This window comes from Barbatula barbatula (genome assembly GCF_947034865.1).
Source record: "Barbatula barbatula genome assembly, chromosome: 24".
NCBI lineage: Eukaryota > Metazoa > Chordata > Actinopteri > Cypriniformes > Nemacheilidae > Barbatula > Barbatula barbatula.
This window is the reverse complement of record NC_136787.1, coordinates 19,673,608-19,700,991: the sequence shown is the minus strand read 5'-3', so window position 1 is coordinate 19,700,991 and position 27,384 is coordinate 19,673,608. Positions and strand designations below refer to the sequence as shown.

Sequence of the window (27,384 nt, the reverse complement as noted above, 5' to 3'; positions counted from 1 at the left end):
TGAATTCTCCCTCTGAAAACGGCTTTGATCCCGCTGCGATTTCGTTGGCAATCAAATAGCGTTACAGCTTCATCAGTCTCTGTTCTTTTTGTGAACATTGACTGCTTTTTTCCGAGGCTAAAGTTAAATTATTGACTTTTCGAAGTTGTCCAGTGTATTTATCATATTTCTCTGCGTATATCTCATAGTGCCGTTTAATATTCTACTCGTTTTGCACAGCCACGGCTTGTGAGCAGATTAAACATACCGGCCTACCGTTGAACTCACAGAAGAAATACGTCTTCTTCCGTCAGTTTTCTTTATTTGGACATTTTAAAATCACTAGTCCTTGCCGCACAACTTAGCCGACTTTGTTTTCGAAATGTAGGCGGCGCTTTAGAATGCGCATGCTTGTTAGGGGTTCCGGCAGAAGCCCAATTAAATGATCAATGATCAAATAAAAAATTTAATAAAACAAAACATAATATGGCAGCGAAAACCTGATTGTATTAATAAACTTTAAATTAATTAAAATAATAATAAACTTTTATTTCATATTTGTATTATTTTTCAAATCTTCCCTCGGGCCGTATTGGACGCGTTATCGGGCCCGCGGGCCGTATGTTTGACACCCCAGATCTATAGAGACTGCGGTCTTTAGCCTCCTCGTTACAGCGCCCGTCTCTCATTCAGACCGACGGCAGTTTGAAGCTCGCGCTGAACGGGGCGAGTGGGACCTTTTAAATGTGCACCCAATCACAATGGGAAATCCTAAAGGGTATTTGAATTATTAGAGGTGGCAGCAAGACCACATTTATTTGATCAGTTTATTCAGAAAGACGTTCACCATTCACCTGCAGTCCTATGAAACTCCTCTTTGATGGCTCTCACAGGAAACTTAACACACACATGTATATAAAGTGCTTGAGAGAGATTCACACTTTTCTTACTGCTCTGCATACAGTTGCCTTGCTAACGTGTTCTGCATCCCCCGTGTTATATAGAAAGCTTCCATTAGCAAAGAAACGTAACAGAGAATCTGCTCAGATGTTAAGAGCGCGTTCACGAGTGAGGTTGTGATGTAAGGATGAAGCAGAGTGTGGAAATATTTAATGGACTGTAAAGAAAAACGGTATCGCTCAAATAAACGATCCTCCGGATATGATAAAACATCCAAACGGGGCTTCACCATATATACTCTCTCGATGTAAATGTAACTCTCTCTGAATGAACGGACGTCTGTGTAACTTGTGCGCGATTAAGGAAAACGAATGAAAAAACAAACGGCGAAGGCAAGTTCAACACCACTCGCGCTTCTAAAAGGGGCGGAGATTGAAACAAACCTCGGGTTAGTGGAATAAAACCTGCTGCAGACCAGGGTTAGGTTCACAGAGTAGGTTACTATGGTTACTCACTCTAAGTATAATAGACCTTGATTTCTGAAACTGGCTTGACTTACCCCGCGGTCACATGTTTGATTTACCTCGCGTTCTGAAACTGAAAACCCAGAGTATCCCGTTTTCTGGGGTTAACTAACACTAAGTTTGCACTTACCCTGCTTTCTGAAACGGGTCCCTGCTGCACGCTTTTCATATGCTCAACATCTTCCTCCAATAATGCATATTACGTTTAATTTGTGGTATAGTGGCATTTTTATTACAATTGTTTTCACCTTTTTTATTACAAGTAGTGCGCTTGTGTTAACCTTTCTCGTCACGCCACTGCTTATGTTGTGTGTATTGGTGTTTAGATGATAGTGTATGTTATTGTTTGTAGAATCATAAAAAAGTGTTTGGAAACATAAATATATATCCCACTAACACGCGAGATTCATCAGGCGAACACTGGAGGGCGCAATGAGCTGGACGCATGTGTGAGCTCGTGCTCGCGACCGCAGCAATCAGGAAGCGAACACAACACAGCGCGAGCAGCTCGAGCTCTTCAAACAGGTTAGTTATTAACATCATTAATGTTGCTGTTGAAGCGCTGTAACGCTTTTAAAACAACAATTGGGAGGTTTATTAAAGCCATGAAGCCAATTTTGCTGTTCAGTCAGTCAGGATAAACATCTGTCGGGCCAAAGACACGTTAAAGTTAAACTCCTTCATCCCGATAAATGAGTTTTTGTGCGTTTTAATAAATCCGGAATGTATCACTGGCCGAATGAGTTTATTTTCGTCAGATTCTTGTATTTACGTGTCGCTTTTCGTTACTCGATCAGAACCAGTGAAGTTAAGAAAGAGCCGAAGGGAAAACAACTTAGACGAGACGCACATGTTCATAAAAACGCCCTTTATATGCAATAAAGCAAATAATCATATATAAAGATCATATATTAGGGGTTTACTTCAGAAATCATTGAAGTTAATACCGTTCGTGAAGTTTTCCAGCAGTGAAGATGCGACGCATGTTCAGCTCACGTGACACTATATTCCATTCATGACAAACCTCAGTGAAAAGAGTAAAGAACATTATGAGATCTGTGGGCGGAAAAGTCCTTCCTCCTAAGACACTGTTAGGAGTAGCGAGGGGGACTTTAACAGACTTAAGAGCTTATATAGCAGCAGAGAAAAGTGAGAAGAAATGTGTTGCTATGTCCACATTACTCTTAAGGTTTATCTGTTTTTTTTGTTAGTTTTCTTTCATGCAATGGTAACTGTAAAAGCGCTATAGTATTAAATTGAATGACAGTGAGTTAAAGGGACACTCCACCCAAAAATGAAAACACTCATGAATTACTCATCCTCTAGTTGTTCCAGACATGTTTATCTATAAATCTCAGATTGTTCCTACTATGGCAGTCTATGGTGCTTCAGAACTGTTGGTTGCTCACATTATTCCCAAATATCTCTTCTTGTGTGTTCAACCGAACAAAGAAATGTAAACATGTCTGGAACAACTAGAGGGAGAGTCATTCATGACATAGTTTTCATTTTTGGGTGGACTGTCCCTTTAAAACATAACACATTATATGGTGCAGGGTTGATGTTTGTGACCGATCCTATGAGAGACACGCTAACATCTTCAAGACGGTGCAGAAATAGAAGAAATCACTCCATTCATATATTAGGCGTCTGGAGAAATGCAGCAGAGATGATTTGTTTGATTGACACTTGAAGAGCAGATCCCACACACCTGTGATTATCACTTTACATCCCTTCACCAATGACAGTTTTCTAAAGGCGTCTGAGATCTGTGTCCACGCTCTCGACAGGAGGAGCTTCCTTTAGTCCGGAAACCCTATGTAGTAGTTTACTGATGAGTGCTTGTGTTCCTACAGAATGCTAGACAGCGAGGACTCCGATCTGGACGAAGGGCCAGATGTCACAAGACACAAAACCAAAATTGTGAGTTTTTTTTCTTTGTCTTTTTTTCTAGAAATGTGCTGATCATGTGACCTGTACTGTCTCACCAATGACTCTGTTCTTGTCTCAGGTCTATCAGAATCACTACCCGTACATTCACATGGAACCTCCTGGTGAGACATTCTTCATCTCAGTCATTCCCAGCATTGCAGTGCACGTGACAGATATGGTTTGCTTTATGTGTTTCAATAACAGATGTCATATATGAGAGGTGGGCCAAGATAAAGCCAGAGGTGAAGAAGCAGGTGGGACACATGATGCACATCTTTGTGTTCTGGAAGCACATTCTCCTGAGACCACAGGACAATCATTCCACCACATTCTGGGCTGTGGACATGGGTTTTCTGGACTCAAAGTTAGTGGCTCCACTCGTTTGATGTTAACACTGATGTTGTCTGTCTGATCACGTTCATTCATGTTGATGAAATTGTGTAAAGTGGAGGAGCATGTTTCAGAGGATTGTGTGTTTCATCTTTTAGCATTTCAAATGATTTGAGTTTGAGAAGGCTTAAGAAGATAGAAGTGTTAGAAAGCATCCTGGAGGCCATGGAGATGGGTGTATGTATCAGTCCTAACCACATGATTCACTCTCATCCTTCACTGTCATCGTAACGTTAGCTGTTTTTCCGTCTTCTTCAGCTATCTCACAAAGACATGGAGAGGAAAGCCCGTGCTGTGGTGTCAATAAATATGTCCTTTACCATGGTAAGCGTGTGTTAGCCGCACAGTCATAGTGTTTTACTGTCTTCAGCGCATGAATGTTTGTGTTAAACGTGTGTCTGCAGCATAAACGCTGTTTGACTGATGCGGTGAGTTGGCTGCAGGACTCGGGAGCGCCAGAAATCACTGACAAACTACAGGAGCTCGATCCAGTGGACATTCGCTATCGCACGCTCCGCTTCATCTTCAATGAATGTGAGTTTATTCGCACCGAATCGTTTAGTTCTTGATTCAGCAGAAAGTATAAAGGATGTTTCTCTTGTCAGATGCACGTTATCTTCAGGTGATATCGTGTAGTAAAAAGAAAGCCATCGAGGGGTTGAGGTGTGATCCAGACTCCTGGTTTTCACAGGTAAGAGTCTCCAGTCGATCGGCGTTACAGATGTACTGAATGAGGCTTCAATTCAGATCCTGCGATAATAAAATAAGGTTTTGACATGGTTTCTTCTTTTCCAGAAAAGCGAGGAAATGAAAAACAAAGGAAATGAACAGTTTCAGAAGAAGAGATACGATCTTGCTATTAAATGGTACACAAAAGCCATTAAATACCAGTAAGTAACAAGAGCGTGGACGTCACCGTTTCAACACCGATCTGTCTGTATGAGTGCTGATGTCAACTGATGTCTTGTGTTTCAGCCCAAACAACCACATACTGTATGGAAACAGAGCTCTCTGCTTTATACGCTCTGAAAAATATCTGTAAGTCACACACAAAACAGTGGACATTATCCAGCAGATTGTTTTGACATGAACATCACTGATTGTTGTGATGGGTTTCAGGAAAGCTCTTGGTGATGGAAAGAGGGCGATTATACTGCAGCCAGACTGGGCAAAGGTACTGTGTTCAGCAGAGACACGTTTACTGTTGCCAGCAACACATGTGATTGATTTGATTTTCACTTTAGGGTCATTACCGCTTCTGTGACGCCCTCTTTTATCTCGGGGAACACCCGAAAGCTCTGGAAGCAAACAGACTGGCACAGAGCTCCTGCAGCGCAGACCCGGAGGGTTATAAAGATCTTCTGCAGCAGTGTGAGAGATTCCAGACAGAACTTCAGGAGGCCAAAGGTAAAGAACACACCCACAATCCTGTTCATCATTATTATTAACAGCAGTGATTCATTAGTTAACAATTATTCTGTCATCATTATAAGGATTCTTTTCATTTTTTGGTCTAGCGGAGCTTAGGAAGTCTAAGAAGATGGAAAGCAAAAAGTATTCTTCTAAAGCGAGGTCTTTATTATTTATTCTGCACGTCCTCTGTTGTTTGAGCGATCGGTTAACGTTTGATTTGTGACACAGAGCGCACGACACCACTGATAGTTCATCCCAGCCTGTGAAATCCAGTCATCTATCGGAACCAGCGTCTGAATCATCTCTTCTGGAGAATCTGGTGAGAAACATGTTTATCTAAAAACATCTGACAAGATTTCATCAGACATCCTGATAACTCAACTCTGTTCTGTCTAACAGCAGCGGTCGGAAAATCATCCAGAAATCTCAGGTGAGCAACCTTTTATACAAGTAAGGTTAGTTTCTGAAGTGATGTTATCCCTCAGTTCAGTTGTGAAAGAATGAATCCTTGAGAGAGAGTCGCTAGTGATGTTCACTTCTGTAACTGTGACTTTCTGACTGAGCTGGCAGTGTATGAAGCCCTTTTCAGATATCAGCTTTTTGCAAATAACAAAGACGTCAGTTTTAAACCAAACTTTTGTATTTTTATTGGTTAATGCAGAACAACGAGGCAAAAGAACACAAGGCTCTAGCCCAACCAGCTTACGAATAAATATATGATAAATACAAATAATTAAATAAAAAAACTGTTAAGGCTTGTTCGGTGCCAATTTACAAATTCTTAATGAAAAATGATATTGTAACATATCCTTACTGCAATACAAAAGGCACAGGATATTCATTTTTCATATTTGTTCTTTTAAAGCATTTACATTTTGGAAACAGATTTCACATGATGCTATGAAGACATAGGTCGGTATATGATCATCGTGTTTATATTGTTTTTGTTGAAAATAAACTGGGACTGATCCCATTAATGTTAGCAGGTCCCCTTCCCAGAATCCCTCTCTCTCCGGGTCAGTCCGGGATGGGTTTGCGGTCACACAGAAGCACTTTTGGCTTGTAGTTTTATTGAAGTCAGTTGAACACACACTGTGCATCTGTGTGTTTACTCCACCTTCTCTCTGTTCACGCTCTCTTATCGTTCCAGAAGCTGCTGCGAGTGATTCGTCCGGTCTTGTGGGTTTTTATTTTCTAGAAGAAGGGTGTGGCTTTTCTCAAATGATTCTCAGGAGAGCTCACTTCACTTTCACATGCGATGCATTCATAAACGCATAAACGCTTTGATTTCAGAAAGCTCAAGAGCTCCGGCTGAACACAGAAGTGACACAAACAGAGATCTGAAGAGGTAAATAATCACATTCCCCTTCTGTTTGTTAGAAGATTCCTTTTCGGATACGAGTAAATGTTTTATATGATGCCATTTGATTTGATCCTTTTTAGATTTCTAAACGGATCGTTGTTTATATTTTTCACCCTTTTATACTCATTTGAAAAGGAAATGTGCAATAACCATGTTACATGTCAGGTCAGATTTATGTTGCTCTTCAGAGTTACTTTGAAATGAAAGTGAGAGTAAATGATGTCAGAGGTCTCATGACCTGCTTGTTTCCTGCTTGTTGTTGGTCCTGTTTTAGTTGCGATGTGGTCTGCCTGTGAATGTGTTTTCAAGAGCATTGTGTGTCTGTTTAACTTTATCTTCGTTTAAAGCCACACTCCTGTCTCTCAGGTCTTTCAATTGATTTCATTTATCTCTGTTATCATGTCATGACATGTGTTCCTGATTCATATTTACCTAGTGACATGACTCCACGAAAGGGCAAGAAATCTACTTTAAACACTCCAGAGAAGCCAGCGGTCCGGAGCAAACATCCTCTGGCACCAGAGGTCAGTGTGTGACCAGTAACACACGTGTTTGGTGCGCTAGATGTGTTTGTTTGTAACTGTGATGTTTGTAACGTCAGGAGAACATGAGTGACGCTGTGAAGAGAGAACGCTTCTGTGGTGCGGTTCAGGAGGGTTACGAGGCTCTGAAGGATCAGCGCTGTCGAAACGCACAGCAGTCTTTCTCTCTGGCCGTCAGTATGCTTGACTCCAACATCGTCACGGTAACGGCATCATTACTCTCTGCTCATATGTGTGTGTGTGTGAGTTGGAGATGACAGCCACACGAGAAGAGCTCAGAATTATTCACTCTTTAATACAGACACGGAAACCTTTCAATGAGCATTTCATTTAATGGGCTCATGCGACGTTATTATGGAAATGTCTACTTTAGTTCTGTTTATATATGCAGATGACATATGAATATTACTGTAGTGATGTGAAAATGTCACCTGGGTCCGGTTGCACCAGCTGGACTTTAAAAAAAGTGGGTGTAAGCCCAACGTCAGTCTTAACTACGTCATACCTGTGATAAATATTTACACCTGTTACACCATCTGACACTACGAGCAGGCGCAGCTTCGCTCAGCTTAGACGATGCTCATCCTCGCGGCCAAATTCTACCACATTGACTGGGACATTCTTACTGAATCCAGATCAAGATTACACAGAACGCAGCAGCTGATATATGCTCAGCGCACACACTTCAAATATTACCACGTCAATGAAGCTGAAATAACAAACATTTTCAATCAATCAACAAACATATTGACAGATTTAAAGCACACCATGAGCCTTCTGTGTGTTTTCTTAAGAAGAAAGATGACAAAATGCCTTTTTCATGTCTTCAGCTCTTCATGTCATGTTGTTAACGGGGTTTACTGTCATGTGTGATGTTTGTGTGTCTCACAGGATCTGGGTTTATCTCAGTTAGATAAATGTATACTAGTGTACGGATATGGTACGGCTCTGCTGGAAGTTGGTCAGCCTGAGGTGAGAGGGAACAGCTGAAGCTCTCACAGGTCTTTATTGTTCCTTCATGACAAACACTGATGTTGATGAACTGCTCTTTATATCTTCTGCTGAGTAAAGGAACTGGCTGAAGCTCGGAGGTTGTTCACCAAACTTGAGTCATCAGAAAGACAGTTTCAGTCACTGGTGCATTATGGGATGGGTAGAGTTTATCTGAAAGAGAACAGGTCAGTGTGTCCCCATGTGAACTGTGTGTGTGTTTTTCACCGCAAACTCATGTTTTGTGTGTTTTGTGTTGTAGATTTGCTAAAGCCCTTGAGCACTTTTCTAATGCGCTGCTAATAATTCAGAGACACATCACACCTGGAAAACTTACGTGGCCAACAACTAAAGCAATACTGGAGGAAACACAACCGGCCTTCTTACAGGTGTGTACAATTCAGGCGGTTTTATTTTGCACTTTAGAAACATGATTCACTTAAAGCCGACCACAGTCTGTGGGACTCTGGGCTGATTCATTCCTGTGGTCACAGACAGAATGATCTCACCGATCCTCACCTGAAACCTTTCTTTCCTGCAGGAACGTCTGGAGAACCTTGTAGACACGTGCACGTTTCCACCTAAACCTGATGCTGTCTGCTGTCATTCACACTGTTTGGCTCATTCTCTTCAAATCTACTTCAGTGATCCAGACTTTAAGGTGATTCACACAACGTGATGGATAATAATAATAAAGAAGAAGAGCTGTTAGACTGATGATGAGGTGTTTGCAGGGTTTTATTCAGCTGATCTGCTGTCAGAAGTGCAGAGTGGAGTTTCATATGACCTGCTGGAAGAAACTCAAAAGTCTTTCATTCTCAGATAAGAGCGACAAGGTCAGACAGACATGCCACAAGCTCGCTTCGTGAGAACCTTGACTAAAGTACTGGAGAATAATCGCTGTTTTTTTTGTGTGTGGCAGGATTTTCTAAAGGATCTGTGTTTTACTCCAGACTGTGAAGGTCAAATCTGTCACATTGTAATATTTGGCTCAACAGGGCTCATAAAGTGTGAGGTGAGACGCACGGTGAGAACAGTCACATCTCCTGTTTCTATCTGCTTACTAAACATTATATTTTAATCTCTCAGTTTGAAAGGCCTATTCCTAAAATCCGACCGAGTGGGCGAATGAAAAACAGACAGCAATGTACAAGGTTAGGGTTATATCGGTCACTATCAATAAAGGGTTCTTTTTTCTAACCGATTTTAATCACTTTCTATGATTTTTTTACAGTATTAAGAAGTTGAAATCTAAAAACGATCGGAAACTTAAACAAAAACAACACAGGCTGGCGGCCCGTGCTGGCCATCAAGACAAAAACGAAGTTATAGTTGCAGACGTTCCGGCAAAGAGAGGTGAACATATGTGAACGCGTACATGCGACGAAACGTTCCAGAGCTTTAGAGAGTAAAAATAACACTGCGTGTGTGTGTTTGTTGTTCTTGCAGCGACACCCAAACATTCTTTTATTGTGGATCCTGTTTTACATCAAATTCATGAAAACAAAGAACTTTTTAAAGAAGAATGTGGGAATATTTCTTGTGTTCTGGAGCATCTACGGCCCTGGGTGGATTTGTATGAGAGTAAAGGACATGAGAGCGTGTTAAACGGCTATAGAGAAGATGTAACGCTGTCAGAGCTGGTGGATGTTCTGCTGGAGGCCAGTAACCGGGTTTGGGCACGAGTCTTTATCCAGACACTGGACTCGTGGAATCATATTAAACCCAGATTACAGCAGTGGGCTCAGCAGCTGGACAGCGCAGGTGTGTTGGTGTTTATATGTAAAAAAATATCAGTTTTGTCCGAGGGATTTAAAAGTCCATGTCTTGTGTAGGTCTGAAGGCCGCAGAGTCGTTCATCAGCCGGTATTCTTCTCACTTACATCAGTTGGACCTGCAGCCGCTGCTCACGTTTGCACCCCTGAAGAACGCTCTTCTCAAGACTTTTGACTCCATCGAGGAATTATTTGACAGCAGTGATTTTACTTTCATGGAATATCTAAGACAGGCTCCGGCTAAGGACGCGCGTCTGTTTATTTGGGCTCTAGAGTCGAGTCGAGAGCGATACGAGTCCTGTCACTTCATTCTTGATCAGTATTTTGAAGACGGTAAGACGGAGGGAAACATCGCTGAAGGTTTCTGTTTGACGTTTCTGTAAATGATTTTCTTTCTCTCTCTTTAGATGCTGTTTGTTTGGTCATTAAAAAGACGGAGGATGATGAGAACATTGTAAGACACTGGATTTGTGAGGTGTACACACTGCGTCATTGGGATTGAATACAGCTGCAGTAAGGCTTCATGTTTGTGTTTCAGAATATGGTATTTAAGAGTAAAACCAGACATCGGAAAAAGAAGCAGAAAGATTCAAAGGTGAGTGATGCTGTGTGTGTGTGAGTGATGCTGCGGCGAGACTCTAGACGACGACGATGATGATGATGATGGTGTGTTTCAGTCTGTTATGCTTCTGTCGGGAATGAGAGGTGGACACTCTAGAGATGAAGATGAGGATGATGACCTGTTTTCTGAGGACAACCCTTTGTGAGTTCATTCGAGTTCTTTTATAATTTAACCAGCACTCAGACGTTTGGACTTCATTCATGTACCTTGTGTTGGTGATTTAATGTCTCAGTTTGTTTCTGAGTGGTGGCGATCCATTCAGCGTTCCCGATCACCTCCGCGGTCAGCTGGCAGAGTTTGAGGAACAGTACGCCGGATCTGCACACAGAAGCTACTATGACGGAATTCTGAACAATAACACAGATCCGACTAAAGAGAGTTTATATGAGTACGTTCAGTAACAAACGAGTCTTTATCTTTCAGAATCACAACTGCAGCACTTCTCCTTGAATTGAGTCACAAGCTAGACATTTATTCTGTCATGGTAAAAGGGATTTATGAATAATAGCAGTCTTTTGTGATTTGCTTATTACACTGTATGCTTCACCTGGACATAATACAGAAAAATAAGCAGTTTTTCTCTTGATCAGTTATTTTGCTCAGATTCTGGAGGAACACGGTCCTCTCTGTGCGTCAGATCCGCTGATGGTCGGCGAGTTGGAAAACTTTCCTTTGGAGGCGCAGCAAAAAATGTCAGCCGCTGGAGGACTGGAAGCGTTTCTGCTGGAGTCTCTGCGGTTTGACATGACCGATGATGTGATTCCACTGATGAAACATGTGGCGTCTCTCACAGACTCTTCTCTAGCCTCACAGATGTCTTATCTCAACCCCGCTGCTAAAGAATTCTGGCCTCAAACAGATGTTCTGAGTGACTGTGGGTCGCAGGTTTACGTGGTTTCCTCCGATAGCAGCGATGAGTCCCTTCTGTCGTTGCCTGTGACCTCTGATTCCATTTTTCTCCCTGATCCGTTTGCTTCCGAGGGTCCTGTCCCATACTACCAGCATTTACCAGCAGAATATGTGTCTGCGCCGTACCCCAGCTCTGCCTTTGAATGTTCTGCTGGAGAGACGAGAGGAGAAAATCTAACAGCTGTGAGTGTGCAGGTAAGATGTGTTGAGATGATGGGAACCCTGCTGCCTGTCTGACCTCTGACCCTGTGCTGTCATCACTTACAGGCATCTGATGAGACTAAAGATGTTTGCATCAACACGGTGCCTTTCATTCCCTTCGAGGAGAACAATGTGAGTTCTACATTATCATCTGTGAACGTCTCATATTTATGGTTACAAGATGTTTTGCAGTATAGTCTGTTCAGGAACTTCAGTTTCTTTGCATTGTGATGTTATTCTTTTGATAGTCAGGTTTTAAAGCATAAGTCATTCTGTCTGAATGCAGTACATTTACTGACCCTAAATCAGAAGGCAAAGCAATACACACAAAGATGCTGTCGTCCATAAAGATGAAATCAGGCATGTGGCGCTCATGAAGAGGCACAATGACTGGATTATGTGATGTGATTCAGGTAGTACTGGCTTGTCCCAGCGTCATTCACAAGGTGTGGGGCGGTTCTGTATTGACCAGACCGCAATGCACCACCTCCAAAAACTTCTCCAATCACCTTGTTGGACAACAGCATGCTGCAATAAGTACTGAATCATTGAACGGTGGACACGTGCATTCACATTACATTTGTTAGAAGTCTGTCCTTTGATTTCGAGAACAGAGGGATCTCCGCATCTTTTATTTTTATTCTGATAAGCACTGCTGATATTGAACCTGAAAGTCTTGAATACTTACTTTTTCTGAAAAGTGTGTGATGGTCTCAGAATGTTCTTTTGGAGTCAAATACATCAACCCGTCAAACTGATGTGGATTTCAGGGTGACATGACACAGAAAGAAAAAGAAACACGGTGTCTGTCAGAGAAGCTTGAGCAGATGAAGGAAGATGTTGATGGTGTTCAGCAGAAGAGAAGAGAGCTGATCTCATCACTGCAGGAGAAACTGGAGAACATCACACAACAAACACAGGTACTGAACTTCAACAAACATCAGTCAGAAACATTTACACCTTCATTTCAGACTTAAGAAGTGCTCTTGTCTTCAGATCGCCGCCGCAGAACTCCAAATGTTCCAGCAGAAACTCGAAGACGAAGTGAAGAAAGACCAGCAAGAGAAAAGAGAAAACCAGGAAACCCTAAAGATGCTGAAGATGAACATCAAAGACCTCACAGATACTCATGAAACGTCTGAAACGCTTTCTGTCAATGATACATCATAGCTTACATACCGCTACAGACTGACACATGATGACATTTATCTGTGTGTGCTCAGTTTTAACAGGGACATCCTTCACAGAAATAAAGAATACCAGACAGAACTGGATCGTTTCCTGGACGTCAGGTGAGTTTGAATCTGTGGGTCAGAAGTAGCGTGTGCGATCATGTGCTCACACAGTTGTGTATGTTGTGCAGTAACCAGTGTGCAGCCGAGCGGATGAGTCTAGAAGATGAAAGCAAGCGACACAGAGACGCGTGTGTGAGTGACCAGAGAAGATCTCTGACGGCTCAGGTGAATATAGCATGGGTGTGTTTGATGATGATGATGGTTTATCACTGACTTGTCACTGTGACGTGCAGCTGTCAGTCCTTCAGAGCCGAAAAGATCACAGCCTGCGATGTCTGAGAGCACAACTGTTAGAAGGGAGGATGATGGTGATGCACATGACCGAGGTGTCGCACAGGTAGGCCAGGACTGAACGTCGTTTTTGATACCTCTGTTGAATTGTGAGGTCGTGTGACCTGATGCTGGTGTGTGCTGCAGTTTCCCCTCTCCTGTGCTGCTGTTAGCCATGGACGACTGGAAGAGATTCATATGTGACATTGAAGACAAAATCAAGAACACTGAGGTAAACGTCCTTCTGTTTACACCCAGTACCCCAATGAAAAAATGAAATGAAGAGCCATAGACTATATTAAACTTTAAACTCACTTGTATATATTGAAACAGAACGGCCTCATATCAAACAGGATCAGGTTATTTTACATTTCAGATGCAGTATAACAAACAAAACTTCACAAAATTAACTGTAAAGAGGGGCTGCAATCATATGAACCGCAGTCTTTTATGTGAAGGTGATGTTAAATTCGATGACGCATCCACCGTGTTAGAGAAGCAATGAATGACGGATTCTCTCCCTGGTGTGACATCCAATCATTGTGAAAAGAAAAGTGACATCTAGAGGATAGTAGTAGCAACAACAACAATCATGTTAATGAAGGTTCAGTGCTAGAGGAAATATATAAGAAAACAAATTGATTTGTGACTTTTGAGAAACTGTATTGAATTGACCGTATTTAAACTAACTTGATCGATTTGATGTCACAGTTTGAGTGATCACTTTGTTCTTCACACAGATGGAGTTTGATTCTCAGATGAATGAAGTAAAGAAAGGCACCAGACTGTGTTCACTGTCACCCGTGTCTGTACCGAGCCCCCCTGCACCCCCCGCTGCACCGGTAAGAGCTGCTAGAAACAGAAACAGCCTGTGTTTGTCAGCAACTGTATATGTTTCCTCGCAGTTTAAACTGGTCGAGCATTTCTGTAGTCAGTCACATGATTGTTCGCTCCCTCCTGCAGGTGATATTTCCAGCTGCTCTTCAGCCGTCCCACTACACACACCGACCCGGCCGAACCCCCACACCCCCGGGGCGCAGCACACCTCAGCCGTCCCACTACACACACCGACCCGGCCGAACCCCCACACCCCCGGGGCGCAGCACACCTCAGCCCTCAGAGAGACAGCCGGAGGAATCTGTTACCAGAGCAGCTAACGTCCAGCAGCATCTCACTGTGTACGAGCGGATGCTGGAGAGACTCAACATGATGTTTCCTCATTACAACAGGTGCCTTTCATCTCTGTTTCTATTAAACGCTGCACTTCACATCACTGGTGTTGTAACGTTTTGTGGCTATGGGTTCCTCTCCAGGCTGGTGTTGAATAAGTTCATCCAGGAGGTGCGTTCCACTAACGGAGGCACCCTTAACACCTTGACCTATGATGATGTCATCAATAGAGTTGCGCAGCTGATCCTGGACCATCAGGAGAACATGCAGGTGCGTGTGTGCTGCTCCGTCGTATTCTTACAGATGTTTTTACTGCTGTGTAATAATGCGGTTTGTTGATGTGCAGGAGCGCATGAATGTCATGGTTGGCGAACTGAGCGACAGGGTCCCTCACGACTCGACTGTGTCTGACAATTCTGCTAGGGCCGCTGGAACTCCTCCACTGACCCAAGTGTGGAAGAACGTGTCAGAAAAACATCGCAATGCTGCGCTGGCTGTACGAGATTTTGACTTGCAAAGCTATTGTTTATGTGTTTTGTATTTGTAATTGAATCAGTCCAAAGACTTTAGACATGTAAAGAGTTTGGATCGCTGGACGGATTAAGATGAATAGACATTAGTAACGGCGCATGCAGGTTGTTAACGTGATTTCTGTGTAATTGTGTGTCTTCTGTCAGCTGAACATGGAGGATCCTTGTATCATCTGTCATGAGGACATGAGCGCTGAAGACGTTTGTGTGCTCGAGTGTCGCCACAGTTTCCACAGACAGGTCAGAACATTTTCTCCCACTTAACCTATGTCCTAACACTTTAATAAGCTTGTTGATCGAACATGTGTGTATCTGCGTGCGTTCAGTGTATAAAGTCATGGCTGAAGGAACAGAGCACGTGTCCTACATGTCGAGAACATGCACTGTTGCCAGAAGATTTTCCTGTCCTTCCCGGCAAACATCGCAAGAGTCATGCACCTGCAGCCGCGTTTAACTGAGGCGGACACACCTACTGAAACCTTTATAGTCCCGCTGGACCAACTGTACATTTATTGCAGGTTCTCTTCAGTTCTCCATAAACACACATACAACCGTCATTATAGTGCATGTTCTGTTTTTACATTGAGTGCAGCTGTGGACCAATCAAAGATTTTAATTTCTGTCTTACTGTAATAAAGTTCCATCAACTAACCTCCAGAGGAGAAAAAGATTTTACTCTTCAGCTTTTATCTTTTATTGCATTTTGTCTCTACATTTGACTTCATTAAAACATTTAATTGAAGAAAAAGGTATCTTGTGTAAATGTGTAGATGTACATCTTTGCACCATTAGCATCCAGAAACAATCAAGACAAAGCAGGGTTTATAGATTTTATGGAAGATATATACTGTATGTAGTGATATCATCTCACAAGTGACCAGAAGCAGCATCTGTCACAGAACAGAGTGACTTCATATTAACAGTAAAAAACATTTCAACTTATTCTGCAATGAAGCTCTTGACTTAAACTCTCACCAACTTCAGAGGGAAGTTTTCTGTTATCAAATGATCATCATGAAGAACAATCACGATATTCACCTCAAACTCTAGAAGACAAAATGCATTGAGAAAGAATTAAAAAAAAAAACAACGTTTGAAACTGTTAAAATAAAAAGATGCAAAATACAGGTGCGTCTGGACATTTACACTGCCCCCCCATACAGGATCTGAAGGATGAGTGTATTTTGCTTACCAACTTTAAAATTGGTGGTTTCAAGTGTGGGACAGGTGAAGAGCCGTGGAAAAACCATATAGATGGGGATGGAGAGCCCATGACAAACATCACCTTCAGCCATCTGAATGTTCTGTATTTCTGTGGCGTCTCTGGCGTATCCCTCGGCACAACCTTAACACACACAAGAACAACTTTAAACAAACACACAAGCTGCAACTGCATCTGCGTCTCATCCGAGAGGTTTTTAAAATGTCATCACTTTGATTTGTTTTTCAGCTTAAACATATGAAAACATCCATCTACTCGTCTTTTTCTCACTGTTAGGTCTTGTGTATTTCTCACCACATGTCTCCACTCTGACTAGCTGCAGCTCAATGCTTTTGATGGAGACGTCTGAATTCTCCACCACCAGCTCACCGGTCAGAGGTCGCGTGATTACACAGGTGCTGGCGTCCAGGTGACCTCTGATCAGGAACTTTGGTAATGATGTTCTCTGCAGGACACAAAACACAAGCGTGAGGAGATCTCCAGAGACGAGACGGTACTGAGATGTTCTGCTGTACCTCTCTCACATTCTGCAGCGTTTCTGGTGTGATGGTAAAGTCCACCGGGTTCGGCTGCACCTTTGACTTCTGTGACTGGACAATCATGTTTATTTCAATGAAAGCTTCTGCTGAATCAATATTTTATATATTTGAATGTGAGAAACTGACTGACCTGAGAGTGAACCATAAATTCACAAGTCTTGCTCAAGTCTTTGGCCAGCAGCGAGCGTCTCATATCACAGCGAAGTGTGTACTGCCCGAAACAACAAATCCAAAATATATCTTCAAACTATAAACATTACAAACTGTGCCAGACGGGAGACTATTATATCTAAACTATTGATGACAGAAGTGTTTTGACAGGATTTACCTGTATGTTGACAAAGACACCATGGTACGTCTCATACAAGACTCTGTTGCCTTTGGCCTGCAGTGGAAACTCGAAGGGGATCTCAGTTTTACCTGATGGAACTTTCCCTGCTTTCACTACCTCAATGTTACTGGACACTAACTGAATAGGCTGAAGATGAGACGGATAGACATTAGTACAAAAGAAACATGCAAAGCTCAGAGTAACGGTGTGTTTGTGAGTGCTTCTCACTTTGACAGAGTTGTAGAAGGCTTCAAACACTCCAACACTTTTGGAGCTCAGCTGAAGGTTTACCAGCCCCTCCATACTGAGAGAAATCCCCTGATGCTGCAGCGCATCTCTGCTGCTGATGACCACAACACCTGATAACAGCTCCTGCAATACACACACTCATGAGCACAGCACCAGACAACAGCTCCTGTAACACACACACACACACACACACACACACACACACGAGCACATCACCAGACAACAGCTCCTGTAACACACACACACACACACGAGCACAGCACCAGACAACAGCTCCTGTAACACACGCACACACACACACACACACACACACACACGAGCACAGCACCAGACAACAGCTCATGTAACACACACACACACACACACACACGAGCACAGCACCAGACAACAGCTCCTGTAACACACACACACACACACACACACACACACACGAGCACATCACCAGACAACAGCTCCTGTAACACACACACACACACACGAGCACAGCACCAGACAACAGCTCCTGTAACACACGCACACACACACACACACACACACACACACACACACACACACACACACACACACACACACACGAGCACAGCACCAGACAACAGCTCCTGTAACACACACACACACACACACACGAGCACAGCACCAGACAACAGCTCCTGTAACACACACACACACACACACACACACACGAGCACATCACCAGACAACAGCTCCTGTAACACACACACACACACACGAGCACAGCACCAGACAACAGCTCCTGTAACACACACACACACGAGCACAGCACCAGACAACAGCTCCTGTAACACACACACACACACACACACACACACACACACACACACACGAGCACATCACCAGACAACAGCTCCTGTAACACACACACACACACACGAGCACAGCACCAGACAACAGCTCCTGTAACACACGCACACACACACACACACACACACACGAGCACAGCACCAGACAACAGCTCCTGTAACACACACACACACACACACACGAGCACAGCACCAGACAACAGCTCCTGTAACACACACACACACACACACACACACACACACACACACACACACACACACACACACACACACGAGCACATCACCAGACAACAGCTCCTGTAACACACACACACACACACGAGCACAGCACCAGACAACAGCTCCTGTAACACACGCACACACACACACACACACACACACACACACACACACACACGAGCACAGCACCAGACAACAGCTCCTGTAACACACACACACACACACACACGAGCACAGCACCAGACAACAGCTCCTGTAACACACACACACACACACACACACACACGAGCACATCACCAGACAACAGCTCCTGTAACACACACACACACACACGAGCACAGCACCAGACAACAGCTCCTGTAACACACACACACACACACACACACGAGCACAGCACCAGACAACAGCTCCTGTAACACACACACACGAGCACAGCACCAGACAACAGCTCCTGTAACACACACACACACACGAGCACAGCACCAGACAACAGCTCCTGTAACACACACACACACACACACACACACACGAGCACAGCACCAGACAACAGCTCCTGTAACACACACACACACACACACACGAGCACAGCACCAGACAACAGCTCCTGTAACACACACACACACACACACACACACACACACGAGCACATCACCAGACAACAGCTCCTGTAACACACACACACACACGAGCACAGCACCAGACAACAGCTCCTGTAACACACGCACACACACACACACACACACACACACACACACACACACACACGAGCACAGCACCAGACAACAGCTCCTGTAACACACACACACACACACACACACACGAGCACAGCACCAGACAACAGCTCCTGTAACACACACACACACACACACACACACACGAGCACATCACCAGACAACAGCTCCTGTAACACACACACACACACACGAGCACGGCACCAGACAACAGCTCCTGTAACACACACACACACACACACACACACGAGCACAGCACCAGACAACAGCTCCTGTAACACACACACACACACGAGCACAGCACCAGACAACAGCTCCTGTAACACACACACACACACGAGCACAGCACCAGACAACAGCTCCTGTAACACACACACACACACACGAGCACAGCACCAGACAACAGCTCCTGTAACACACACACACACACACACACGAGCACAGCACCAGACAACAGCTCCTGTAACACACACACACACACACACACACACACGAGCACAGCACCAGACAACTGCTCCTGTAACACACACACACACACACACACACACGAGCACAGCACCAGACAACAGCTCCTGTAACACACACACACACACACACACACGAGCACAGCACCAGACAACAGCTCCTGTAACACACACACACACACGAGCACAGCACCAGACAACAGCTCCTGTAACACACACACACACACACACACACGAGCACAGCACCAGACAACAGCTCCTGTAACACACACACACACACGAGCACAGCACCAGACAACAGCTCCTGTAACACACACACACACACACACACACACACACACACACACACACACACACACACACACACACACACACACACGAGCACAGCACCAGACAACAGCTCCTGTAACACACACACACACACACACACACACACACACGAGCACAGCACCAGACAACAGCTCCTGTAACACACACACACACACACACACACGAGCACATCACCAGACAACAGCTCCTGTAACACACACGCACACACACACACACACACACACACGAGCACAGCACCAGACAACAGCTCCTGTAACACACACACACACACACACACACACACACACACACACGAGCACATCACCAGACAACAGCTCCTGTAACACACACACACACACTCATGAGCACAGAACCAGACAACAGGTCCTGTAACACACACGCACACACACACACGAGCACAGCACCAGACAACAGCTCCTGTAACACACACACACACACACACACGAGCACAGCACCAGACAACAGCTCCTGTAACACACACACACACACTCATGAGCACAGAACCAGACAACAGGTCCTGTAACACACACGCACACACACACACACACACACACACACGAGCACAGCACCAGACAACAGCTCCTGTAACACACACACACACACACACACACACGAGCACATCACCAGACAACAGCTCCTGTAACACACGCACACACACACACACACACACACACACGAGCACAGCACCAGACAACAGGTCCTGTAACACACACGCACACACACACACACACACACACGAGCACAGCACCAGACAACAGCTCCTGTAACACACACACACACACACACACACACACACACGAGCACATCACCAGACAACAGCTCCTGTAACACACACACACACACACACACACGAGCACATCACCAGACAACAGCTCCTGTAACACACACACACGAGCACAGCACCAGACAACAGCTCCTGTAACACACGCACACACACACACACACACGAGCACAGCACCAGACAACAGCTCCTGTAACACACACACACACACACACGAGCACAGCACCAGACAACAGCTCCTGTAACACACACACACACACACGAGCACATCACCAGACAACAGCTCCTGTAACACACACACACGAGCACAGCACCAGACAACAGCTCCTGTAACACACACACACACACACACACACACACGAGCACAGCACCAGACAACAGCTCCTGTAACACACACACACACACACACGAGCACAGCACCAGACAACAGCTCCTGTAACACACACACACACACACACGAGCACAGCACCAGACAACAGCTCCTGTAACACACACACACACACACACACACACACACACACACACACACGAGCACAGCACCAGACAACAGCTCCTGTAACACACACACACACGAGCACAGCACCAGACAACAGCTCCTGTAACACACACACACACACGAGCACAGCACCAGACAACAGCTCCTGTAACACACACACACACACGAGCACAGCACCAGACAACAGCTCCTGTAACACACACACACACACACACACACACACACACACACACACACACACACGAGCACAGCACCAGACAACAGCTCCTGTAACACACACACACACACACACACGAGCACAGCACCAGACAACAGCTCCTGTAACACACACACACACACACACACACACACGAGCACATCACCAGACAACAGCTCCTGTAACACACACACACACACACACGAGCACAGCACCAGACAACAGCTCCTGTAACACACACACACACACACACGAGCACAGCACCAGACAACAGCTCCTGTAACACACACACACACACACACACACGAGCACAGCACCAGACAACAGCTCCTGTAACACACACACACACACACACACACACGAGCACAGCACCAGACAACAGCTCCTGTAACACACACACACACACACGAGCACAGCACCAGACAACAGCTCCTGTAACACACACACACACACACGAGCACAGCACCAGACAACAGCTCCTGTAACACACACACACACACACACACACACGAGCACAGCACCAGACAACAGCTCCTGTAACACACACACACACACACACACACACACGAGCACAGCACCAGACAACAGCTCCTGTAACACACACACACACACACACACACACACACACACGAGCACAGCACCAGACAACAGCTCCTGTAACACACACACACACACACACACACGAGCACATCACCAGACAACAGCTCCTGTAACACACACGCACACACACACACACACACACACACGAGCACAGCACCAGACAACAGCTCCTGTAACACACACGCACACACACACACACACACAAACACACACGAGCACATCACCAGACAACAGCTCCTGTAACACACACACACACACTCATGAGCACAGAACCAGACAACAGGTCCTGTAACACACACGCACACACACACACGAGCACAGCACCAGACAACAGCTCCTGTAACACACACACACACACACACACGAGCACATCACCAGACAACAGCTCCTGTAACACACGCACACACACACACACACACACGAGCACAGCACCAGACAACAGCTCCTGTAACACACACACACACACTCATGAGCACAGAACCAGACAACAGGTCCTGTAACACACACGCACACACACACACACACACACACACACACACACACACACACACACACGAGCACAGCACCAGACAACAGCTCCTGTAACACACACACACACACACACACACGAGCACATCACCAGACAACAGCTCCTGTAACACACGCACACACACACACACACACACACACGAGCACAGCACCAGACAACAGGTCCTGTAACACACACACACACACACACACACACACACGAGCACAGCACCAGACAACAGCTCCTGTAACACACACACACACACACACGAGCACATCACCAGACAACAGCTCCTGTAACACACACACACGAGCACAGCACCAGACAACAGCTCCTGTAACACACGCACACACACACACGAGCACAGCACCAGACAACAGCTCCTGTAACACACACACACACACACACACACACACACACACACACACGAGCACAGCACCAGACAACAGCTCCTGTAACACACACACACACACACGAGCACATCACCAGACAACAGCTCCTGTAACACACACACACGAGCACAGCACCAGACAACAGCTCCTGTAACACACACACACACACACACACACACGAGCACAGCACCAGACAACAGCTCCTGTAACACACACACACACACACACGAGCACAGCACCAGACAACAGCTCCTGTAACACACACACACACACACACGAGCACAGCACCAGACAACAGCTCCTGTAACACACACACACACACACACACACACACGAGCACAGCACCAGACAACAGCTCCTGTAACACACACACACACGAGCACAGCACCAGACAACAGCTCCTGTAACACACACACACGAGCACAGCACCAGACAACAGCTCCTGTAACACACACACACACACACACACACACACACGAGCACAGCACCAGACAACAGCTCCTGTAACACACACACACACGAGCACAGCACCAGACAACAGCTCCTGTAACACACACACACACACACACGAGCACAGCACCAGACAACAGCTCCTGTAACACACACACACACGAGCACAGCACCAGACAACAGCTCCTGTAACACACACATACACACACACACACACACACACGAGCACAGCACCAGACAACAGCTCCTGTAACACACACACACACACGAGCACAGCACCAGACAACAGCTCCTGTAACACACACACACACACACACGAGCACAGCACCAGACAACAGCTCCTGTAACACACACACACACACACGAGCACAGCACCAGACAACAGCTCCTGTAACACACACACACACACACACGAGCACAGCACCAGACAACAGCTCCTGTAACACACACACACACACACACACACGAGCACAGCACCAGACAACAGCTCCTGTAACACACACACACACACACACACACACGAGCACAGCACCAGACAACAGCTCCTGTAACACACACACACACACACGAGCACAGCACCAGACAACAGCTCCTGTAACACACACACACACACACGAGCACAGCACCAGACAACAGCTCCTGTAACACACACACACACACACACACACACGAGCACAGCACCAGACAACAGCTCCTGTAACACACACACACACACACACACGAGCACAGCACCAGACAACAGCTCCTGTAACACACACACACACACACACACACACGAGCACAGCACCAGACAACAGCTCCTGTAACACACACACACACACACACACACACACACACACGAGCACAGCACCAGACAACAGCTCCTGTAACACACACACACACACACACACACGAGCACATCACCAGACAACAGCTCCTGTAACACACACGCACACACACACACACACACACACGAGCACAGCACCAGACAACAGCTCCTGTAACACACACACACACACACACACACACACACGAGCACATCACCAGACAACAGCTCCTGTAACACACACACACACACTCATGAGCACAGAACCAGACAACAGGTCCTGTAACACACACGCACACACACACACGAGCACAGCACCAGACAACAGCTCCTGTAACACACACACACACACACACACGAGCACATCACCAGACAACAGCTCCTGTAACACACGCACACACACACACACACACACGAGCACAGCACCAGACAACAGCTCCTGTAACACACACACACACACTCATGAGCACAGAACCAGACAACAGGTCCTGTAACACACACGCACACACACACACACACACACACACACACACACACACGAGCACAGCACCAGACAACAGCTCCTGTAACACACACACACACACACACACACACACACACACACGAGCACATCACCAGACAACAGCTCCTGTAACACACGCACACACACACACACACACACGAGCACAGCACCAGACAACAGGTCCTGTAACACACACACACACACACACACACACACACACACACGAGCACAGCACCAGACAACAGCTCCTGTAACACACACACACACACACACACACACGAGCACATCACCAGACAACAGCTCCTGTAACACACACACACGAGCACAGCACCAGACAACAGCTCCTGTAACACACGCACACACACACACACACACGAGCACAGCACCAGACAACAGCTCCTGTAACACACACACACACACACACACACACACACACGAGCACAGCACCAGACAACAGCTCCTGTAACACACACACACACACACGAGCACATCACCAGACAACAGCTCCTGTAACACACACACACGAGCACAGCACCAGACAACAGCTCCTGTAACACACACACACACACACACACACACACACGAGCACAGCACCAGACAACAGCTCCTGTAACACACACACACACACACACGAGCACAGCACCAGACAACAGCTCCTGTAACACACACACACACACACACGAGCACAGCACCAGACAACAGCTCCTGTAACACACACACACACACACACACACACACACACACGAGCACAGCACCAGACAACAGCTCCTGTAACACACACACACACGAGCACAGCACCAGACAACAGCTCCTGTAACACACACACACGAGCACAGCACCAGACAACAGCTCCTGTAACACACACACACACACACACACACACACGAGCACAGCACCAGACAACAGCTCCTGTAACACACACACACACGAGCACAGCACCAGACAACAGCTCCTGTAACACACACACACACACACACACGAGCACAGCACCAGACAACAGCTCCTGTAACACACACACACACGAGCACAGCACCAGACAACAGCTCCTGTAACACACACATACACACACACACACACACACGAGCACAGCACCAGACAACAGCTCCTGTAACACACACACACACACGAGCACAGCACCAGACAACAGCTCCTGTAACACACACACACACACACACACACGAGCACAGCACCAGACAACAGCTCCTGTAACACACACACACACACACACACGAGCACAGCACCAGACAACAGCTCCTGTAACACTCACACACACACGAGCACAGCACCAGACAACTGCTCCTGTAACACACACACACACACGAGCACAGCACCAGACAACTGCTCCTGTAACACACACACACACAAGCACAGCACCAGACAACTGCTCCTGTAACACACACACACGAGCACAGCACCAGACAACAGCTCCTGTAACACACACACACACACACACACACGAGCACAGCACCAGACAACTGCTCCTGTAACACACACACACGAGCACAGCACCAGACAACAGCTCCTGTAACACACACACACACGAGCACAGCACCAGACAACAGCTCCTGTAACACACACACACACACACACACACGAGCACAGCACCAGACAACAGCTCCTGTAACACACACACACACACACGAGCACAGCACCAGACAACTGCTCCTGTAACACACACACACACGAGCACAGCACCAGACAACAGCTCCTGTAACACACACACACACACACACACACACACACGAGCACAGCACCAGACAACAGCTCCTGTAACACACACACACACACACACACACACACACGAGCACAGCACCAGACAACAGCTCCTGTAACACACACACACACACACACACACACACACACGAGCACAGCACCAGACAACAGCTCCTGTAACACACACACACACACGAGCACAGCACCAGACAACAGCTCCTGTAACACACACACACACACACACACACAAGCACAGCACCAGACAACAGCTCCTGTAACACACACACACACACACACACACACACACACGAGCACAGCACCAGACAACAGCTCCTGTAACACACACACACACACACACGAGCACAGCACCAGACAACAGCTCCTGTAACACACACACACACACACACACGAGCACAGCACCAGACAACAGCTCCTGTAACACACACACACACACACGAGCACAGCACCAGACAACAGCTTCTGTAACACACACACACACACGAGCACAGCACCAGACAACAGCTCCTGTAACACACACACACGAGCACAGCACCAGACAACAGCTCCTGTAACACACACACACACACACACACACACACACACACACACACACGAGCACAGCACCAGACAACAGCTCCTGTAACACACACACACACACACGAGCACAGAACCAGACAACAGCTCCTGTAACACACACACACACACACACACACGAGCACAGCACCAGACAACAGCTCCTGTAACACACACACACACACACACACACACACACACACACACACACACACACACGCAACTGATGTCCTGTCAGAAGCTTTATTTATTCAGCGAAACTCGTCCGAGTGTTTATTATTATTATTATAATGACGTGAGAGAGAGTTAAAGTGAGGTCAACTTACCCCTTCATGATAAACTTTATTTGCTCGTTTGAGTCTGACGTCCAGAGAAACGCTCATCTTTCCTCTCGGGTCTCTTCCTGTATCGCCGTCACGTGCTCGATGACGTCACCTCGCTCTAAGAACTCCGTCCGAACTATTCATTAACGTCGTATAAGACATAGAAATGAATACAGTCCGATCTCAAATGTCTGTTTATTTAAAACGATCCCGTCCCCGCAGTATCTGCGTGTGTGTGTGTTTTATCCGGAGAGTCCGTCCATGTGCACGAAGTCCAGTGCCGCAAATACCGCTACGCCCTTTGAAACGTAAAATTGATTGGCAGTCTCCATGA

General features: G+C 46.1%; 2 protein-coding genes across 7 annotated transcripts; one reads left to right on the top strand and one right to left on the bottom strand.

Annotated features, from left to right (window-relative positions):
- Positions 1-1,814: 1,814 nt before the first annotated feature.
- On the top strand, positions 1,815-15,545 carry ttc3 (tetratricopeptide repeat domain 3). 5 transcript variants are annotated; one of them, XM_079448994.1, is made up of 46 exons: positions 1,815-1,928; positions 3,260-3,326; positions 3,415-3,457; positions 3,540-3,699; positions 3,824-3,902; positions 3,984-4,049; positions 4,130-4,259; positions 4,331-4,416; positions 4,521-4,615; positions 4,701-4,763; positions 4,845-4,899; positions 4,970-5,132; positions 5,243-5,297; positions 5,367-5,457; positions 5,538-5,568; positions 6,432-6,486; positions 6,938-7,025; positions 7,103-7,246; positions 7,935-8,015; positions 8,115-8,221; positions 8,296-8,422; positions 8,575-8,694; positions 8,768-8,869; positions 8,956-9,048; positions 9,123-9,187; positions 9,268-9,389; positions 9,483-9,797; positions 9,869-10,141; positions 10,216-10,262; positions 10,347-10,403; positions 10,486-10,571; positions 10,663-10,818; positions 11,021-11,522; positions 11,607-11,672; positions 12,311-12,460; positions 12,537-12,676; positions 12,764-12,832; positions 12,904-13,000; positions 13,069-13,172; positions 13,253-13,337; positions 13,846-13,947; positions 14,069-14,334; positions 14,419-14,545; positions 14,622-14,771; positions 14,953-15,045; positions 15,132-15,545. In XM_079448994.1, exons 1-46 carry the CDS (start codon positions 1,849-1,851, stop codon positions 15,261-15,263), a joined length of 5,385 nt encoding a protein of 1,794 aa, XP_079305120.1. In that variant the 5' UTR covers positions 1,815-1,848; the 3' UTR covers positions 15,264-15,545. The 5 variants fall into 5 exon arrangements, with proteins under 5 accessions (XP_079305120.1, XP_079305118.1, XP_079305122.1 ...); XM_079448992.1 differs by having other exon boundaries at positions 11,021-11,534; XM_079448996.1 differs by having other exon boundaries at positions 1,846-1,928; positions 5,243-5,279; positions 5,541-5,568; positions 11,021-11,534.
- On the bottom strand, positions 15,461-27,370 carry vps26c (VPS26 endosomal protein sorting factor C). 2 transcript variants are annotated; one of them, XM_079448999.1, is made up of 9 exons: positions 27,054-27,370; positions 17,126-17,269; positions 16,895-17,044; positions 16,697-16,777; positions 16,543-16,617; positions 16,322-16,472; positions 15,998-16,150; positions 15,781-15,851; positions 15,461-15,695 (listed from the first exon to the last, which is right to left on the bottom strand). In XM_079448999.1, exons 1-9 carry the CDS (start codon positions 27,108-27,110, stop codon positions 15,594-15,596), a joined length of 984 nt encoding a protein of 327 aa, XP_079305125.1. In that variant the 5' UTR covers positions 27,111-27,370; the 3' UTR covers positions 15,461-15,593. The 2 variants fall into 2 exon arrangements, with proteins under 2 accessions (XP_079305125.1, XP_079305126.1); XM_079449000.1 differs by having other exon boundaries at positions 16,552-16,617; positions 27,054-27,360.
- Positions 27,371-27,384: the final 14 nt, after the last annotated feature.

Coding starts and splice junctions, on each gene's coding strand:
- ttc3 (XM_079448992.1), top strand. CDS start 1,849: ATGTGTGAGCTCGTGCTCGCGACCGCAGCAATCAGGAAGCGAACACAA. Junction 8,016..8,114: donor TGGAAGTTGGTCAGCCTGAG/GTGAGAGGGAAC, acceptor TGCTGAGTAAAG/GAACTGGCTGAAGCTCGGAG. Junction 12,833..12,903: donor GATCGTTTCCTGGACGTCAG/GTGAGTTTGAAT, acceptor TATGTTGTGCAG/TAACCAGTGTGCAGCCGAGC.
- vps26c (XM_079448999.1), bottom strand. CDS start 27,110: ATGAGCGTTTCTCTGGACGTCAGACTCAAACGAGCAAATAAAGTTTAT. Junction 15,852..15,997: donor AACCACCAATTTTAAAGTTG/GTAAGCAAAATA, acceptor TTTGTCTTCTAG/AGTTTGAGGTGAATATCGTG. Junction 15,696..15,780: donor AAAACTTCCCTCTGAAGTTG/GTGAGAGTTTAA, acceptor GTTCTGTGACAG/ATGCTGCTTCTGGTCACTTG.